Source organism: Vicia villosa, linkage group LG1 (assembly GCF_029867415.1).
Source record: "Vicia villosa cultivar HV-30 ecotype Madison, WI linkage group LG1, Vvil1.0, whole genome shotgun sequence".
Classification (NCBI taxonomy): domain Eukaryota; kingdom Viridiplantae; phylum Streptophyta; class Magnoliopsida; order Fabales; family Fabaceae; genus Vicia; species Vicia villosa.
Window position 1 is genome coordinate 146,279,665 of NC_081180.1, and position 18,536 is coordinate 146,298,200.

At 33.6% G+C, this 18,536-nt stretch overlaps 2 protein-coding genes and 1 non-coding gene across 6 annotated transcripts; all 3 read left to right on the forward strand.

Annotated features, from left to right (window-relative positions):
* Positions 1-267: 267 nt before the first annotated feature.
* LOC131618810 (serine/threonine-protein kinase Nek2-like) lies at positions 268-4,377 on the forward strand. The gene is made up of 14 exons (XM_058889968.1): positions 268-732; positions 843-909; positions 1,113-1,178; positions 1,270-1,316; positions 1,436-1,481; positions 1,601-1,681; positions 1,786-1,828; positions 1,922-1,971; positions 2,046-2,127; positions 2,246-2,295; positions 2,419-2,492; positions 2,862-2,913; positions 3,056-3,514; positions 3,629-4,377. Exons 1-14 carry the CDS (start codon positions 647-649, stop codon positions 4,250-4,252), a joined length of 1,827 nt encoding a protein of 608 aa, XP_058745951.1. The 5' UTR covers positions 268-646; the 3' UTR covers positions 4,253-4,377.
* Positions 4,378-4,915: 538 nt separating this feature from the next.
* Positions 4,916-4,988, forward strand: TRNAA-UGC (transfer RNA alanine (anticodon UGC)). The gene has a single exon. It is a non-coding gene; the product is annotated as a tRNA-Ala (tRNA).
* A 5,315-nt stretch (positions 4,989-10,303) lies between these two features.
* LOC131618814 (uncharacterized) lies at positions 10,304-12,064 on the forward strand. 4 transcript variants are annotated; one of them, XM_058889972.1, is made up of 2 exons: positions 10,304-10,618; positions 10,743-12,064. In XM_058889972.1, exons 1-2 carry the CDS (start codon positions 10,388-10,390, stop codon positions 11,781-11,783), a joined length of 1,272 nt encoding a protein of 423 aa, XP_058745955.1. In that variant the 5' UTR covers positions 10,304-10,387; the 3' UTR covers positions 11,784-12,064. The 4 variants fall into 4 exon arrangements, with proteins under 4 accessions (XP_058745955.1, XP_058745965.1, XP_058745960.1 ...); XM_058889982.1 differs by having other exon boundaries at positions 10,480-10,618; positions 10,716-12,064; XM_058889977.1 differs by having other exon boundaries at positions 10,482-10,618; positions 10,708-12,064.
* The last annotated feature ends 6,472 nt before the right edge of the window (positions 12,065-18,536 follow it).

Here is an 18,536-nt window from a genome sequence, read left to right on the forward strand (position 1 = left end):
TCATAAGGACACTTCTGATCTGTTTGAAAACTCGATTTCTTACTGCCACCGTACATTTGGAGTCTTTCCACCGTGATTTTCAAAAGCTACTATTGATAGCTTATTTTTTATCGTGGTTTTTAATAAATTCTAAACAGGCTTCATAAGTATTTGAAGCTCAATATCTCAACCTATCAATCAACGAATCACTAAATTATGTTTCACAACCCTTAAATCAGCCCCCTCAATAATAAGAAGAGGGTAAACTTGTTTAGTGGCGTGGGCAGGTAGTAGTACTAGTAGCATTGCTATTGCTTTTTGTTTGTGTTTGGAGCCATTTTCACATCCCTGACAGCGTTTCAAACACGAATAGTGACGCATAGAACAAGAGTCAGTATTAGGAAACAAGAATAGGAATAGGCGGGGGTCAAAGTCCAAAAGCGTAAAACCTCTGGAAAAGAAAAGGACTGAAGAAAGAGAAAGAAACACACACAATAAAAAAAGAGAGCACGGAAATGGTCGGGTGCTCAACGCTGCACCTCATTTACTTCCCCACTCGTACTTCACATGACATAATCAATTCACTCTTCACCCTTTCTCTCTTTTATCAACACTACACTCATGTTTCTTCCACGTTCAACAACTGAACACAACTGAACAAAACAAAATGGAACAGTATGAAGTTCTGGAACAGATTGGTAAGGGCTCTTTTGCTTCTGCTCTTCTTGTAAGACACAAGCATGAAAACAAAAGGTAACATACTCTAACTCTAACTCTTACTTATTTCATTTATAATGTGTCATTCTTCTTTCAAGTTTAATAAACAGTTTAAGTAATGTGAATTTGTTTTGTAATGTGTTTAGGTATGTGCTCAAGAAGATCCGCCTTGCCCGCCAGACCGAAAGAGTCCGTAGATCTGCTCACCAGGAGGTCACTCACCTTACTCTTGTCTGTCTTTCTATTTCTATATAAACTTTATTATATATAATATTTTAATAAGACGGTATATAGTTTATATTTCAATTTATTACTAAGTATTTTTGAAATGTGGAAGGGGGAAATTTGCTTTTTGTGATTTTAAATTTGTTAGATTTCTAAAATGCTTTTGTTATTGTTGGTTTCTTGTTTTGCAGATGGAGCTTATATCGAAAGTTCGTAATCCGTTCATTGTAGAGTATAAAGATTCATGGGTAGAAAAGGTTGGTATTTTTCATGTGAGTTCATTAGATTCTTGATTAATTTGTGAGGCTGAAATTTGAGAGCTGTTGTTACCTTCACTTTCACTTTCAGGGTTGTTTTGTATGTATCATCATTGGTTATTGTGAAGGAGGAGATATGTGAGTTCTTATTCTCATTGAATTCGAGTATTTGAGGAACTCGCGACATTTGAAAACATTTCTTTTTATATTTTAAAATGCTGATTATGTAGTTCTTCTTTGATTTCTTTGTTGTGAAGGGCTGAAGCTATTAAAAAGGCTAATTGTGTTCATTTTTCTGAAGAGGTTGGTCACTCTTGCAGAAAATTCTTTTACTTATTAACCTGGAGTGAATAATTTTCGTTCCTATTTGAATTTAACGCTTTTTAATACTTAGTTCACTGATATATATCATTTTTATACAGAGGCTTTGCAAGTGGCTTGTTCAACTCTTGATGGCACTTGATTACTTGCATGCAAATCATATTCTACACCGCGATGTCAAGGTGAATGGTTTCTGTAAATTCAATCACTGAAGATGTTAAGCAGTTTTACAAAAGATATATTGTATCCTCACTTTATATTGATGCTTTATCCATGTTGGTTTCAGTGTTCAAATATATTCTTGACAAAAGATCAAGATATACGTCTAGGTAATGGCTTTTGACATTCTATCCTCACACCATAGAACTGCACTTGGAGTCTGAACATCTCTGAAGTTATGCATTGTTTTGTTGTGGATGCAGGTGACTTTGGTCTTGCTAAAATGTTAACAAGTGATGATCTTGCTTCTTCGGTAAGTTTTACCGCTATGCTATTCTTTGGATCGTTTGTAATTTTTATCTAACTAGGTTGTTGCCCTGTACTTAGATTGTGGGGACTCCAAGTTATATGTGCCCAGAGCTTCTCGCTGATATACCCTATGGATCTAAGTCAGATATCTGGTCTTTGGGTAAGTAACACTGGTTTCTTTTGCACTCCCAAGATCTTCTAGATTTCATAACCTTTTCCTTTCTCTTGTTTATGCTGTAAATTGCAATTGACATTGGTTATAACATAATATTTATCAGGATGCTGTGTATATGAAATGGCTGCTCACAAACCAGCTTTTAAAGCTCTTGTAAGTTACTATTTAAGGGTCGTAATTATTCACTTTTTCTTATGAAAAATCATTTGAGACAGAATATTAAGTTTTTGCAACTTGAAATCGGTGAGACCTTTTAGCTGTATTTGATTTGTGCAGGATATGCAAGCATTGATTAACAAAATAAACAAGTCTTTAGTGTCCCCACTACCAACAGTTTATTCTGGTACTTTGTGAGTTCTCTTTTTCCTAAAAATTTCATGTTACTCTTTATCTGTCAGTTCATGTTTTATGTAACTGATATGTTAGTGCCTATACCTACAATACTTGGCTGATGTCTATGTGCGTTATATTAAGACATTGTCAATAGTGATCAAATTAGTGACGACTCTTTAATGCATTCATGTTTTGTCAAGCCTACCATTAGAAACTTAAGACATTGCCTAACCCATGGCTTATTAGGTTACAAAATTGTTGGGAATTAGAAACTTAAGTGCTTTTGCATCCAGATTTGGACGTACATTATTGACTTGCATTCTCAATCTTTGTTCAATGACATGATTTGTATAACTTACTTTTTTATTTCTTTTTGGTTCTTTCAGTCGAGGCATGGTGAAGAGTATGCTACGGAAAAATCCCGAGCTTAGGCCAAGTGTATGTTTTCTGTCAAGTATTTCTTTGCATTTTAGTGAAAACTAGTCTATTCTTTTTTCCATCGTTATATAACATGATTACCAAACTTCAGCTTGATTAACTTTATCTTGATAGATTTATTCAACAAAGTTTGCTTTGGCAGGCTGCAGAGCTACTAAATCATCCACATCTTCAACCTTATATACTTAAAGTTCATCTGAAACTAAACAACCCCAGAAGAAGTACTTTTCCATTCCAATGGACCGACTCAAACCATGCAAGGAGAAGTCGATTTGTAGAACCAGAATCTGTTTCCACTCTCTCTGGCAGAGTTAAACGATTGTCGTTCAGTAATGACAGGGCCTTGAATCCTAGTATTTCTGGAACTGAAGTAGGTTCTTTGTGTTCTACTCAAAGAGCTCAAGGATTCTCTACTTATTCAAAACATTATGAGCCATCCATTGGTTGTGTCCGTGAAGAACACAACGCTAACAAATCAAAAGACACCAAATTCTCAAATGTTGGTCGGATGGAAAGACTGAGATTAGCTAAGGAGTCTGCCACCCCGCGGCGACAGATTACCCCATCAAAGATAGCCCATACTAGTTCCAAGCGCGATTCGGTAAGTTTATGCTCTACGCTGCCTAATACATCTACCTTATATAGTGAAGAGTATGTATATTATTAAAGAAATCCGACTTCTTTTGTTTTATTGTTTCTTCACTCATCATTTCAGCTTCCTTCATCTTCTACTCCAGCTGGTAAATTTACACCACCATCTCGCAGAGCTTCCCTTCCATTGCCTTCAAGATCCTCAGCCACAACCACTCCTTACAGAGCCAATGTTGATCTTCTTCGAAATATGGACTCTCCTAATATCTCTGTGAATGCGCCACGAATTGATAAGATTGCTGAGTTCTCTTTGGCCCCTGGCGAGGATCATCCTCTCTTCCCTGTGCCTGCAACATCATCAACATCAGCTCAGTGCTCTTCTAGTTCCCCAAGGAGTGCTGCTGACTACACAATCACAAAAGACAAGTGTACAATCCAGATTGTGGACAAAGCCAATGTCCCTACCAGTGGTGCTCTAGTTCCATATGGCAGTGAATGCGCTGAACATGTCACAACTGCTGTTTCAATTAATTCATCGGCCGATTCTCGTCAACGCAAGTTTGACACCTCGTCTTACGAGCAACGAGCTGATGCACTAGAAGGGTTGCTCGAGTTCAGTGCCAGGCTTCTACAACAACAGAGATTTGAAGAGCTTGAGGTGTTGTTGAAGCCATTCGGTCCGGAGAAGGTTTCTCCAAGGGAAACAGCAATTTGGTTGACTAAGAGCTTTAAAGAAACTGTGGTCTAAGGTTATCTCACACAGTTTTGTAACATTGACATGACTATAGTGTAGACTAATGTAGTAGTACTACATATGACCTTGTAGTTTGAAGAATAGCTTAGCTTCTAATGTCATTGTTCTTGTTGACACCATTAGCATATTCTGAGAAGTCCACATTTCCCTTGCACTTGCAAAAACAGTTTGACAATGTAAGATGACATTACCAATGTATTTATATTAATTTGGCTTAGTTGCAACTTAAGAGAGTGCCAACAACCTAGCCATAACTCTCACAAGCACAAACCAATCCTCCTTTGTGCTCACCATGAACAACCACCTTATTGATTCTTCAATCTTTGCTCGAACTGTCTTTTCTATTCTTATAGTTGCTTCTTCTTTCAATTCTAACCCCAACAAGTTTGGTGGTTCTCTAAATTTCACACAATAAAGTAGATAATGATATGATATAGATATTGATACTCATGGTTACCTTTAATTAATAAAGAGAAGAATGAGCTCTGAATTATGCAGGAAAAAACTTATCAAATTGCTGGCTACAAAATTATGCAGATAAATGCAATTTCATAACCAACATCAGCTTCCTAATTCAAATATACTATAACAATTAGCACACACACCATGGACAACGTAATCCATCAAATAAACACTGTTTTAACAATAAATCAAAATGGGGATGTAGCTCAAATGGTAGAGCGCCCGCTTTGCATGCGGGAGGTACAGGGTTCGATCCCCTGCATCTCCATAATAAAATTTTTTCTGTTCTAAAGTGAAGTTTTTGCCAAAGGTTTTTAGCCATAAGAGTGTAAATAGCATAAGGATATAATAACCTTAAAAGGCACCCACGAATTTGTTTTGTATATTATTATTCATTAATTTTTTAACATTTATATAATTAATTCATTCTTTAAAATTATATAAAAAAATAATTGTTTTATGATAAAAAATAATGGATTTTGATAAAATCTGGTTACAAACTTGTTGCATTGTTCAACGTGAGTTGTTGGACCACTAGCTTACCAAGATAAGTCTACAATATCCATATTCCCCAAATTTAGAGAGTTTAGACTAAGAATGACAATATAGAGACATTGGATGTTGTTGAAATAAAATGTATTTCCCTTTTTCCCAAACACCATAGCATGTCGCTTAATTACTGCATAACACTTGTGTCATCCGTATCAGTCAGTTTCCAAAATCTTGACTTAAAGGTAAGGCCTCGATATCATCATAATTGAAGATTACTACCATGCAGGGGTGGATAAGTGTCAGAACAGTGTGCATGGAGGATTGGTCATTTCTATAGGTGATGCTCTTGCTCTATTACATGTTATTGACCTGCATGGCAAGTTTATGAAGATTTAGTCCCTAATTACTAAATGGAGGATGACTTCTTTTGAAAAAAAATTACTCCTACATGAATTTTCTTTCAAAAATCAAGAAGATAAAAATAGACTTCGCCATAGTGTGGAAAGTTTCAAAAAGTTGAAACCTCAAAAAGAAGTTGTATATATCTAGAGGAATGAGCCTAAGAAGATGTTCACAACTGGAAATAATCAAGTGGATCATGAGAATACTAATGAGCAAGAGTAGCGTGGGAACCATGAACTAGAGCAACATAAAAAGGATCTTATGCATGAGTAACGCGAGAATCAAGAGGACAGTGAACATCGGATGCAGCAACCTGATCAAGAAAATCAAGAAACCCAGCTAGACAACTAGAAAGCTCATAAAATTAGGGAAACTCTTATCCCACCCCTTGGGGTTCTTAGGCACCATGTATGCTTCCAAATTTTTACCCCTCTGTTTCTGGAGGTATATCTCCGGATGCACCGTTTTTTACTTAACGTGAAAACGTTCCGTAGATGCATTTACAGAACCTGTCCGTATGTATATTTATAGAATAAACTCAGAAACAAAAAATTAGGAAATCAACATTGCAACAATAAAAACAACATTCATAGATTAAAATCGGCATTGCATTAATGATTTCAACAGAAAATTAAATATTACATTTCAATAGTCCGGTGAATGCTTGCACATCTCTAAGATTTGGTCGACCGTTCTTTGTACCGTTGCTATGAACTCGAGCGGGATTTTCTCTTCGAAATCGAAATATGTTCGCCACATCGCCAAAACATCCTATCGGCTCTTGAGCTCAAAGTTGCTGTAAACGACGTTCCCTTCATTGTCAACTGAAGGTGAACGATACTCGAGCTTCACAACCTTTCGTTTGTCTCCGTAAGGTAGGCAATAGTGGATTTCGTCAATGATATCGTCGAGCGAGGTGTAATCATTGAGTTTGATCGTTCGCCCGGGTGTTTTGTCGTCGGAGTATGAGGCCATTGCGACATACCAACAGATGTTGATATCATATTGAGACATTTTTGTGTTTGTGTGAAATACAACATAAGAAACTCAAGTTTATAGAAAACCTAGGTGAATATGGACCACTCATGTTCTGTCATAGAACTTTCCGTAGCATATCCACGGAAGGAACCTAGATATTTTGATTCCGTAGGTATATCTACGGAAAATACCCACAAGATGCAAATTAAGAAACTTCCGTAGAAACATCTACGGAACTTTCCCTGTTACTTTTTTCAGCAGAAAAGAATAATAAATAACATTAGCATATTGAAATGACAAAAATTGATTACATTGCAATGTTAAATGGTAACTATATTCTTTTGTCGAAATCGACATATAATTCTTTTGTCGAAGAATTTACAATACGATTTCATGCATCCATTATTTGTTCAACAATGACACAAGGCTTCACCAATTTTCCACCTTCGGACTCTTCTTGTTTCGTCCCTACCGCGGGTTTAACCTTACTTCTCACATTACATGTTATGTGATATCGAAAAAGTAATGCATTATAAAAAGGAAATACCTTTGCCACCGCATTCATCAACGCGGTATCGCGGTCCGTAACAATCGCCTTAGGCATCTCGACTTGTTCCTTTAAAAGTGACCGACACACCTCTAATGCCCATGTGAAATTATCCTCCTTTTCAAACTCCAAAATGAAAAACCAACGACATATGTCTTCTCAGTAGATATAACACAAACCATCTCAAATAATGAAAGTCTATATTTGTTGGTCTTGTAGGTAGAATCGAGAATGAGCACTGTCAAGAACATGTTGAACAAATTTATCCAAACTGGATGAGTCCAAAAAATATCTCGGACCGTAACTCCATTGTCGCAAGTTCTGTATTGGGACACGTAACTGTTATCATCCAACAATTTCAACAGTTGTTGCATCTCACTTCTATCTCCCCTAACCGCCTTGTTATTGCGGTACCAGATGTTATACACTTGCCTTATATTTGATACATTGTCGGGTTCCTTCCATTTCAATGTGGCATGTATATTTTTTGGTTGGACAAGATTCAAAGACATGTCACTAATACATGTCTTCTCTTCCGGTTTGAGCTAACATACACTAGGATGGCCTTGTAACTTTGAGCACAATTCATGGTTATGCAAACCACAAAATACACTAAATTTTCACTTCTTGTTAGCCAACATATAACCACGAATTTTAAATGGACACTCACATTTTCTACTACCCGCGTCGTCTCTCTTAAACTTCCGTAGAGGAGTATGGTATTTCCCGCTTCTTTCACACAAAATTGGTACAAAGTGTTTCTTCTTTCCGAACCATTATCCGATCTTCCTATTACCATTCCAAAACCAAGCCTAGTTGCATTCTTACGAATCCATGTGAGCATGCTATCACGATCATCAAACTCTTGCTTGTTATTAAAGTCACCGTCGACATCTACCGCATTTACGAAAGAAAATTTCTTTAGCCACCTCCCTATGGGGGTCACCCCCAGCGAAAAACCCAAATTACCCCTGCTTCGAAAATGAACTTCCGAAGCATTTTTTTTTTAAAAAAAATTTCCACAATTCGGAAGTGCATCTCCGAAAACACCTCATGGGGGGTGTTTTCGGAGATGAACTTCCGAAAACACCTTTGTTCAGATTTTGGGGGGTTTCGGAAATGAACTTCCGAATTATGCAGAAACTGTGTTTTTTTTTTTATGTTTTTCTTAACAGTCTCGTATTTTTAATTAAAGGAAACCGGGAAATAAAATAAGCGACATATAAACAGAAAAAACTAATATGATAAAAAAAGTAATATATACAAGCCGATCCAAATCCAAATAAAAATAGTGTGCTAAAGATATAAAAACTCAGAATCTGTAGCTTAATTGTCGCTAATCCGTAGCTAATTCAAACACATCTTTTTTATGACCTAGAATTCGTTTTTTTCATGATTTTTTGAAATAAAGTTTATCACATTATAAGAATATCTCTCAAATTTGAGCTAATATTTTGCAAGGAATTAGATAATACAGTAACACATAAAAATTATTTCCAAAGTTTCATGACATTTATAATAAGTCTCAATTTATTTTGATTTTCCGATCGAAACACATATACGTGTTTTGATCAAAAAAATCAAAATAAATCGAGACTTATTTGGAAAGCAATGAAAGTTTGAAGATACTTTATATATGTTATGATATAACTCCTTGCAAAATAATAGCTTAAAACTCAATTATATGATAACATTTTCCTTGTTTCCGTTTTATAGAAAATCGACTTATAAAATAATTAATATTTAATTCATCTCAAGTTAAACAAATTTAATTTTTTGTGAGAGATATCCTTATAATGTGATAAACTTTCTTGAAGAAAAAAAATGAATTCTAGGTCATAAGAATGATGTATTTGAATTAGCTATGAATTAACTACGGATTAGCTACAGAGTAGCTGCAAATTAGCTACAGATTCTAGGTTTTTAAATGATGTTCACGTTAACGACAGATTTTGCGACGGAACACCTGTCGCTATAAATAAAATTTATATAAAAATATAAAATGGAGACAAAATGCCACATGGTACCCATGTCAGCATCTTTGCCACATTGGCCTTGCAATGTGATAGTGACACACGTTAGCTCTTTTAACAGACATTAGCAAGAATGATCAAAAGTGTGGATGCAAAATTTTAGAGGGATCATTCTTTGAAGAAAATATTTAGTGGGACTAAAAACGAAATCTACAATATTGATGAGGAATCCTAATCTTAGAAACCACAACTTGACATTAAATTAAAAACCTCAACATTTTAGAAACCACAACTTGACATTAGATTAAAACACTCAACATTAGATATATAGTCGTTAACATAAATTTAACATTATATATCATTATAAATGTGTAGTTGAGGATGTTGCAACATATTGATAATATCTTCGACGGATCTTGTAATCTTCGCATCCACTTCAATCGGACCCTTTGATTCATAATAGTGAAAAGTACTCCACATAACTTTTAAATTTTCATCCTTCTTCAGTTCAATGAAAAATACGCAGTAAATGAGTTCAAGGGTATTTTCGAAGATGCATCTTTGAATCCACCCTAGAAATTTATGGAAATGCATCTCCGGACCAATTTTTGGCAAAAATGAGATGGTTGTTTGATTAACGAAGGATGAAGTGATTTAAGGTGTGTTCGAAGATGACACAACTGAGAGTAATTTGAGATTCTACCTACCACTCATGTGTTAAATATAACACCCCCAAATCTAATAAAATTACCATTATAACCTTAAAATTTTCCGCCATTTTCACAAATTCACGTTTCCATTGAAAATTTCAAATTTTGGACTATACCGGAAATTCTTTAAAAATAGTAAATAGAATACCAGAAATTGTTTGAAAAAATTTAGTGAAATACTGGAAAATTTCAGAATTTCCCGTAGTTTAAATTTTTTTGAAATATTCTGAAAATTTTAAATGAACTAAATTTCTGGTACAGAATGATAAATTTTGAAATTTTCGAAAAAATTTGTAACGTACCAAAAATTTATATAGAATATTTTCATCATGGTATCGAAAATTTTGTTCGATATTCTTTTCTTGAAAAGGGGTATTTTTGATATTAAGAAAAATTTACGGGTGGCATGTAGAATCCTTGTGGGAAAAGAAATTTCCCTTTTACCAAATTTACATGCAGCCCAGGCCCATAATAATGGTCGTCGTGCTCATGGAGAAAGTTTTTGTTTTTTACAAAAAAAAGTTTGGAGAAGGTTTTCTTCTTTCTCATCTCTGCAACTGCAAAAATGGAAGAATGCGAGATAATAGATTTATACGAACTTCACTACTCCGACTTATCATCATTATCATCATCTTCAACTAAAGTTGATTCTATAATGGAAGCACTCGGATCCAACGGTCCCGGCCTCCTCGCCGTCACCGGCATCCCCAACGTATCCAACCTCCGCTCCTACCTTCTCCCGCTTGCTCGAAATCTCTCTCTTCTCGATCGCCAAACCCGCAATCGCATCCTCAAGGTAATCAACCATTCAATCCCTATTAGTATCTACACCATTAGCATGAAGCTAGGGTTTATCATTTTTAGGGTTTTACATAGTTGATTCAGTTTTGTAGGGAATCTTACTGTGCATGATTTTCTAGGAGCATAACTTAGGTAGTGACGTTTCCTTGAAAAATCCTCATAGGAGTGTGTCTTCTTTTGCTATGCAACTGACTTATTCGAAAACACATTCCGAAGAGAATGAGAAAGATGAACCTCGATGTCATGGTAATGGATTCGAGAATCTAGGAAGTGTTTTTCAAGAGCTGGGATTTTGCATGATGGAGGTTGGACTTTGTCTTGCTAGAATCTGTGATAAGGCAATTGGTGGAAATGAATTGGAGCAAAGTTTGTTGGAGTCGCTCGCTGCAAAGGGTCGTCTCATTCATTATCATTCTCAATTGGACGCGATACTCATTCAAGAGCTTGATAATAGCAAGAGGAAGAACAAAAAAGGGGTTAAGATTAAGAATAATATCAAGCCGTTGGAAGGGTCGTGTTTGAATTCTGTTGCTTGTGATGATGTAGTTCGTTCTGATTTGTGGCAACAGTGGCATTATGATTACGGGATATTTACTGTTTTAACGGCACCGCTTTTTCTTTCTCCGTCTTATTCGGAGTCGAGTACGATACAAGATTCATGTGGTTGTGTTGAATGGCCGTCACCAACTGGGCATACTAATTTACAGATATATGATCCGAATAAGAAAAAGGTCGTTATGGTTAGGGCTCCTCCTGAAAGTTTTATTGTTCAGGTTGGGGAATCAGCTGATATAATCTCAAAAGGGAAGCTAAGATCGACCCTTCATTCTGTTTATAGACCTTTCAAGTTTGAAAATTTGAGCAGAGAAACTTTTGTTGTGTTTCTGCAGCCTGCGTGGACCAAAACTTTCTCTATCTCGGATTATCCTCTTGGAAAATCGGCATTCGATGGGGTTGATGGTCAGTGTTTAGCAGTGGATGATGAGTTTGATGACGAAGAACAACAATCTGGGCAGGATAATAACCAAATGAGTCTGGAAATTCAGAAAATAGTTCCCCCACTTTCGTCACGGTTAAAGGATGGGATGACTTTTGCCGACTTCTCACGCGAAACTACAAAGCAGTATTATGGTGGTAATGGTTTGCAATCAAATAGATGACTCGTAACTCGTTTGGATTCACAATGCAACAGTATTATAGTGGTAATGGTTTGTGGAGCGACAAATACTAGCCGTTAGGTGGATATCCCGCCGTAATTCGAAACAAATGCCAGTTCCCTGCTAGCCTTGTTTCAAAGCAATAGACTTAAAAAGCTAACCTTGCTGATTATGCATTTCAGTATCTTTTTTCCTTTGAATAGTAACCATATTTTTGAAAGGTGAATTAGATAATATTGAATTTGTTGACCAGTTTGAATTAACACTGCAAAACATTTCTTTTTCCTTTTTGTCTCTCCTCATCCCTCATTGTCTTTACATTATTTGATTAAGATTGATTCTAGTGGGTCTACATGTGCAAGCCACCTCCTACTTTGTTCCTTGAGCCTCTACACAGGAATAGTAAAGAAAAAGAAACTTAAAATAGCTGAAAAAGATGACCCTATCATACAAGTGAAAAAAATGCTTTCTCTTCCACTGCTGGTCCATAAAGAGTTGACGTGCATTCAATGCCTTTGTTCTTTCTTTCTTTTTTTCTATGCTCACATTTGGTAAAGTTAGCAGGGAAGGTTCACGTCTCTATCTTTTACTTTCATTCTCTCAAAGCTTTGGAATGAAACCATGAGTGGCATGGAAATGACATTTTATTGTATGGGAATTTTAGGATGGAATGCAACAAAACTTCTAGTATTTTATTCTTTGAAATGTTGACGAAAAGGAATGAGTTGTACTCTTACTTTGTCATAAATTATAAGTTGTTTTATAATTCCAATATATTATTAATGACTTTTTGTCTAATATACTTTTTACTATTTATTTCTCTTTCTTTTATTTATTCTTTTAATTTGGTTTTTCAATGTAATTATTGAAGGACATTTTTGTAAAGTCATACATCATTTTATTTTCCTATAAAATAATAATGGTATTTGTTTAATTCGTGTGAAATGACTAAAATATCTTATAAGACGGAGATAGTACTATTATTATCCTTAATTTATTTTCCATTTGATTTTCACTCAATAGCATTAAGAGTACTCAGCTATTTTGTATGCCAGTAAATATAAAATTGCCCCATTATATTGGCAAAGTTGCGTTGAAAAGGGAACAAAATGCTTCCCCTGTTTGATAATACTATGGGTTTATTTTCTAATGTTATGCATATAATATTTTTAAACTTATGTCATCAATAAAATACCCACAACATAAGCAATACATACAATGTGCGTATAAAATATATAACTAAAAACCCCTTTTTTAATTTTGGGTTTGAACGGAATGTGAGGCTTCTAGTCGTGTAAAATTTCTAAACAGAGTTGCTATTTTTACACTAAAAAACTGACACCGTATCCTACATCAACCAAAATACATCAAGCATGTGTGTTTGTTTGTATTAAGAAAAAAGAAAAATTAATTAAGAAATATGATGAAAAAATAAAACCGTATATTTATCCGGTGTAAGTGTCAATTAATAAGGTAAGAATAACATTCCTATTTTAAAATGTAGAATGTGTGGTTTTAGAGTCTTATTTGAACATGGGGTTTTAGGATTTTAGTTGGATTAGGTTTATTAATGTCAATTGATGCTTGCTAATTTGTTTATGTATTAAGTAGTATTATGTAGTTATAAGGTAAAAAATGGATCTGAAAAAAAAAGGAAGAATTTTTTTCATTTATTTATTTATTCATTATGGAGGTTCGTTTGAAGATGATGAATTGTTTAAGTATGAAAGCATTATTTACGAGCTGAAATGTGATGTTGATAAGTGGAGTTTTCTTTGAGCGGGCTGATTTATCTAAGGTTCACCTCAGTGTTGATGTTTATGTACAGCACTCAGTGTCATAGCCTGAGTTCGATGATGACTTTATAGAGGAAGAAGATATAACCCTTGAGGATATTGTAAATCTTAATAAAGAAGATATAATTTTCATATTGTATGAAAAAGTTGTCAAAAATGCAGTAGGTGATGAAATTGAGGTGAATGAAGGCGGAGTGAATGAAGGTATAGTACGTGAAGGTCAGGTGAAGGTGAATGAATGTGAAGAGGTGAAGGTGAATGAATGTGAAGTGAATGAACGTGAGGTGAATGAGAGTGGTGTGGATGTTGTATGTCTTTGGTACCGAAAGATATTATGTGAGTTTTAATTATGACAATGTACGGAATATAGCATTGAAATACTCAAATGAATGTAATGATGATTTTATGGAGCATGATAGGGAAAATTTGTTAGATTATGTTCATGATATAGATAGTACCAATAAAATATGGAGGCATAAAGGAGATTTTAATGAGAGTGAATCTGAAAGTGAGGAATTGAAAAGTGAATGTGAAATTGATGAAAAGATGGAACAAATAAGAAAATTATCCAATTTTCAAATTGCAATTGAAAAGTGAATATGAAATCGATGAGAAGATGAAACAAATAAGAAAATTATCCAATTTTCAAATTGCAGAAAAATATGGCAGAATATACATGGAAATTAAGAACTTATTTTTCTATCAAATATGATTTTAAGAGCAATCACAACTTATGCAGTCAAGTATGACATAAACGTTATGTTCATGAAAAATGATAAACAATGAGTTAGCGTTAGTTGTCAAGAAGGATGTGAAGATAATGCTTATTGTAACGAGGATTCTTGATAACAAGTTCATGAAAAATGATAAACAATGAGTTAGCGTTGGTTGCCAAGAAGGACGCGAAGATAATGCTTATTATAACGAGGATTCTTGACAACAGAAGAAAGTGGTTGACATTCACAGTCTCAGTAGAGCTTAGGGGTGTATATGGGTCAATTTGTGTTCGGTTTAGGCAAAATCAGAACTAGAGATGACAGGCAGACCCAAACCCACAGGACCCACCCGAACCCGAGTCAACGGGTGAAAACCCGCGTTGACTGGGTTTGAGTTTGAGTTCGGTTGCGAGTTTGGGTAGTGTGAAACCCGCACGCGAATCCTAAAATCACACTCGCTTAGATATTAAATTACATAATTGATGAAAAATTGTAATGTTGATGTTGGAAAGTTGTAAGAAAATTGATGGAAAATTACATAATTTATGTATTTTGCTGCGGGTTTGGGTGAAAAAACCTGAACCCAACGGGTGTGAGTGTGGGTGTTATTTTGCCACCCGAATAGCCTTTGGGTTCGGGTGGTGATTTCGGGTTCGGGTGGTGATTTCGGGTGCAGGTTTGGGTAGGGTGAAACCCATACCCGACCCTACCCGTTGCCATCCCTAATTAAAACCCAAATTATTTAGAGTATATCAGTTTGAATGAGGTAAAATAACCACCCACAATATAATTGGGTCGGTTTGAGTAAAATCGTAAATTCGTGGAATGGATTGGAGAGTGGGTTATCTAATCCCCCCCCCCCCCCCCCCCATTTTTTTCTTTAAAAATAGTTTAGCTCTATTAGTGTTATTCTTTTAACTTCAAATGTTTAAACATACTATAAAATTTATAGTAAAAATATTTGAAAAAATTAAAGTTATATTACGATAGTACCTATAATTACATAAAATACTTAGAACTTAGTAGCATTAGTATCAAAATAATCAAAGAGTCAAGAAGATTGTCCAAATATCCTCCACAATTCAATATTTTTTTTTTATTTTAACAATAATATCTTCAATCAAGTTCCAATAATAAAGATATAAATATTAGTTCACATACCAATTCATTAAGAAACATAAAAAACAAAAATAACAATTAGTTAATGGTAAAATTTATGGATTGAGTTTTATGGACTGGATCCGAATTTACCTGAAACCCAAGTTATTTTGAACGGTTTTTCATAATTGAAAATCATATTGACCCACTTACCCGTTCCAACCCTTTTTGTTTGGATCAGTTTGGGTCAGTTTGACCAAATTTAGTAGATTTACCCAATTCATGTACACCTTTAATAGATCTTACAATGTTAAGATGATGATTACAAAGTAACCAAGTATAAGGAGTCAAAACTCTTTGAAAGATAATCCTAAGATGAACATTAAGGACATTAAAAAAAGACTCAAAGGAAGTGGAACATAGGTGTAAACATGTACAAAGGCTATTAAGGGAAGGTGTGGAGCTAAAGACATAGTAAATGGTTCATTCTTAGAACAATACGATAAAATTTATGACTATTGTCATGAAATTCTAATGACAAATAATGGTTCAACAATCAAGGTTAATGTTCAACCGGTTCATTATGAGGAAGTTGATAAGAGACATCATTTCCAAAGATTATACATATGTTATGCAACATGTATTAAGAGCTTCAAGCTTTGCATGCCCATGATTGAACTAGATGGATGTTTTTTTAAGTGTCTCTAAGGATGATAAATATTGGCAGTCGTAGAAGATATCTATATGACCAAATCTGATTAATAGCTTTTGTTGTTTAAGGGAAACAAAGGACAATTAGACATAGTTTATGGAACTTTTAATTGATGATCCTGGAGGCAAGACTTAGTGACATACCTACACATTGATATTTGATCAACAAAAGGTATATCTTGTTAATAAATTGTAATTATTTAGAAATACAATTTCATGTTTCTTGATTGTTTGTGTTGTTTTTAATAACTTGACTATTTTTAATGATAGGATTTATTGTCTACTAAGAATGAGTTGTTATCGAGTGTCAAACAAAGATTTTTTGTATGACACATATATGTACAATAATTCCACAAAGAGTTATCCAGAGAAAATAATTTAGAAGGTTGTTAAGTAAACTTACTCACAAGCTTAAAAATTAAAGAAATACAAGTTTTTAGTCAGAAAGCCTCTAAGCACGTGTTAAAGAAGCTTTTTAATTTATAGAGTAAATCACAATTTAAAACATAAACCAAATGTGATACATTATTGATGATAGGGCTAACCCAATAGTTATTGTGTTAGAAGAAATCAGAACATACATGATAGAAAGTATCATAGGATGAGATTTCTAAATTATGGCGACGAGGACATTTAATTGTTGGTTTAATATGATTAGTAATATATTTTTCGAACATGCTAGACAAACACGGCAAGACCTACTAAAAAGTTGATAAAATTAAACATTGCGATGACATCAATAAGTGTTGCTCCCCAATTCCTACAACCAAATTAAGTGTTGAAAAGAAGAATGCATGACCTACCACTAAGCTTAACTCATCTCAAATAAAAAAGAACGTTGAAGCAAGCAGACAACTTAAATTTCTATTAAATTAAAATGAATTGAATGTTAGTTTATGTTTGGATTTATATTGAAATAATTAAGAATACTCATTTCTATTTTGATTTATGTTACATCATTAAGAATGTTGTCAAACGATATTCTGAATGTTGTCAAATGAATGAATATTTTAGAATTGTCAAATGATTTATATGTTGGATGTTGTCAAATTTATGTTTTGGATTTTGTCATTGAAAAGTAAAATCAAATTGGAGGTTGTGTCAAATTAAATATAATGTATCATTTTTCTATTTTAATGGATGTTTTAAAAAATGATTTTTATAGTGTTATAGATTTTGTGTAAAAAATTTATAAAGAATCTTTTCATAAAAGTTTCAAATAAAAATTTAATTTGAATAGTTATTCTTAAAATATTATTTTAGATATTTTATCTTTTATTAAAAAAAATTGGATATCAAAATTTTAAAAAAAATCACTTAATTTTAAAACTATTCCAAATAACTTTTCATAAAAATCATTTTTGAGATACAACTTTTTGAAAAAATTGTGATTTCAACTATGTTTTTGATTTTCAATAATGTGTGTTAATGTTATAGGATGTAGTCTTTTAGTTTATAAAAAACGAATTTAAAAAAATTGTAATATTTTGAAAAACATTTCTATAAAAATCACTTTTAAAAATACAATGATTTTTTTTAAATATATAATCAACATGCCCAAATCCGACATGAATATAAAACATGTGTAGTTGTTGTTACATGTTGTCTCAATTTAGATAAATGTATAAATTATATTAGTGTGTCTCAAATTAGATAGTTTATATTAGTTTCTAATTACATGTTGTGTTTGAAACTAAATATAATGCCTTAGTTTGTATCAATTTGTAATTATAGGTTATATCTCAAATTAGATAGAATGTATGATCAATATCATTTAAAACAACTCATGTCATTTACCAATATCATGGACATGTTGTGTCAATTACACAACTACATATGGATTAAAAAAGCACACAAATTTGATTAAAATCTTAACAATAAACCACTACATTATATCAGTCACACAAATTTCATTATAAACTTAATAATACATCATTCATTAGTACATTACATTAGTATTCAATCCACTTGTATATTAAAATCATGAAAATTACAAAGCAACTTTTTTTTTTGCAAAAACTCCTTCCACTAGGTTGTATTATTTAGTGCCACTTCACGTTCTTCTATTTTGTGGTTTTGATTATCAATACAGTAATGTTATGCTTTAATTGTGTGTCTTTTCCCTTTGATATTTCCTTTATGCTCAATGAGATTTTGCACTCGTTCTTCAATGAATTTTATCAAAAACTCCAACCTTTATTTTTGCATTATGATGAAAAAGTCTTTCTCACGTTCTATTTTATCATAAAACTAGTCGAAATAGTTACACACACTTTGAGTGAACCCCTGGAAAAATTAAGAAAATATGTGACTCACATAGCTAAATTCATAAACACTTTCAACTTGAAATTACTTAACCTATAGTATGAACATTCCCAAAATTTCTTTCCAAAATAATAACTATTATAGCCCTTCAAAGCACGATGAAATCACCA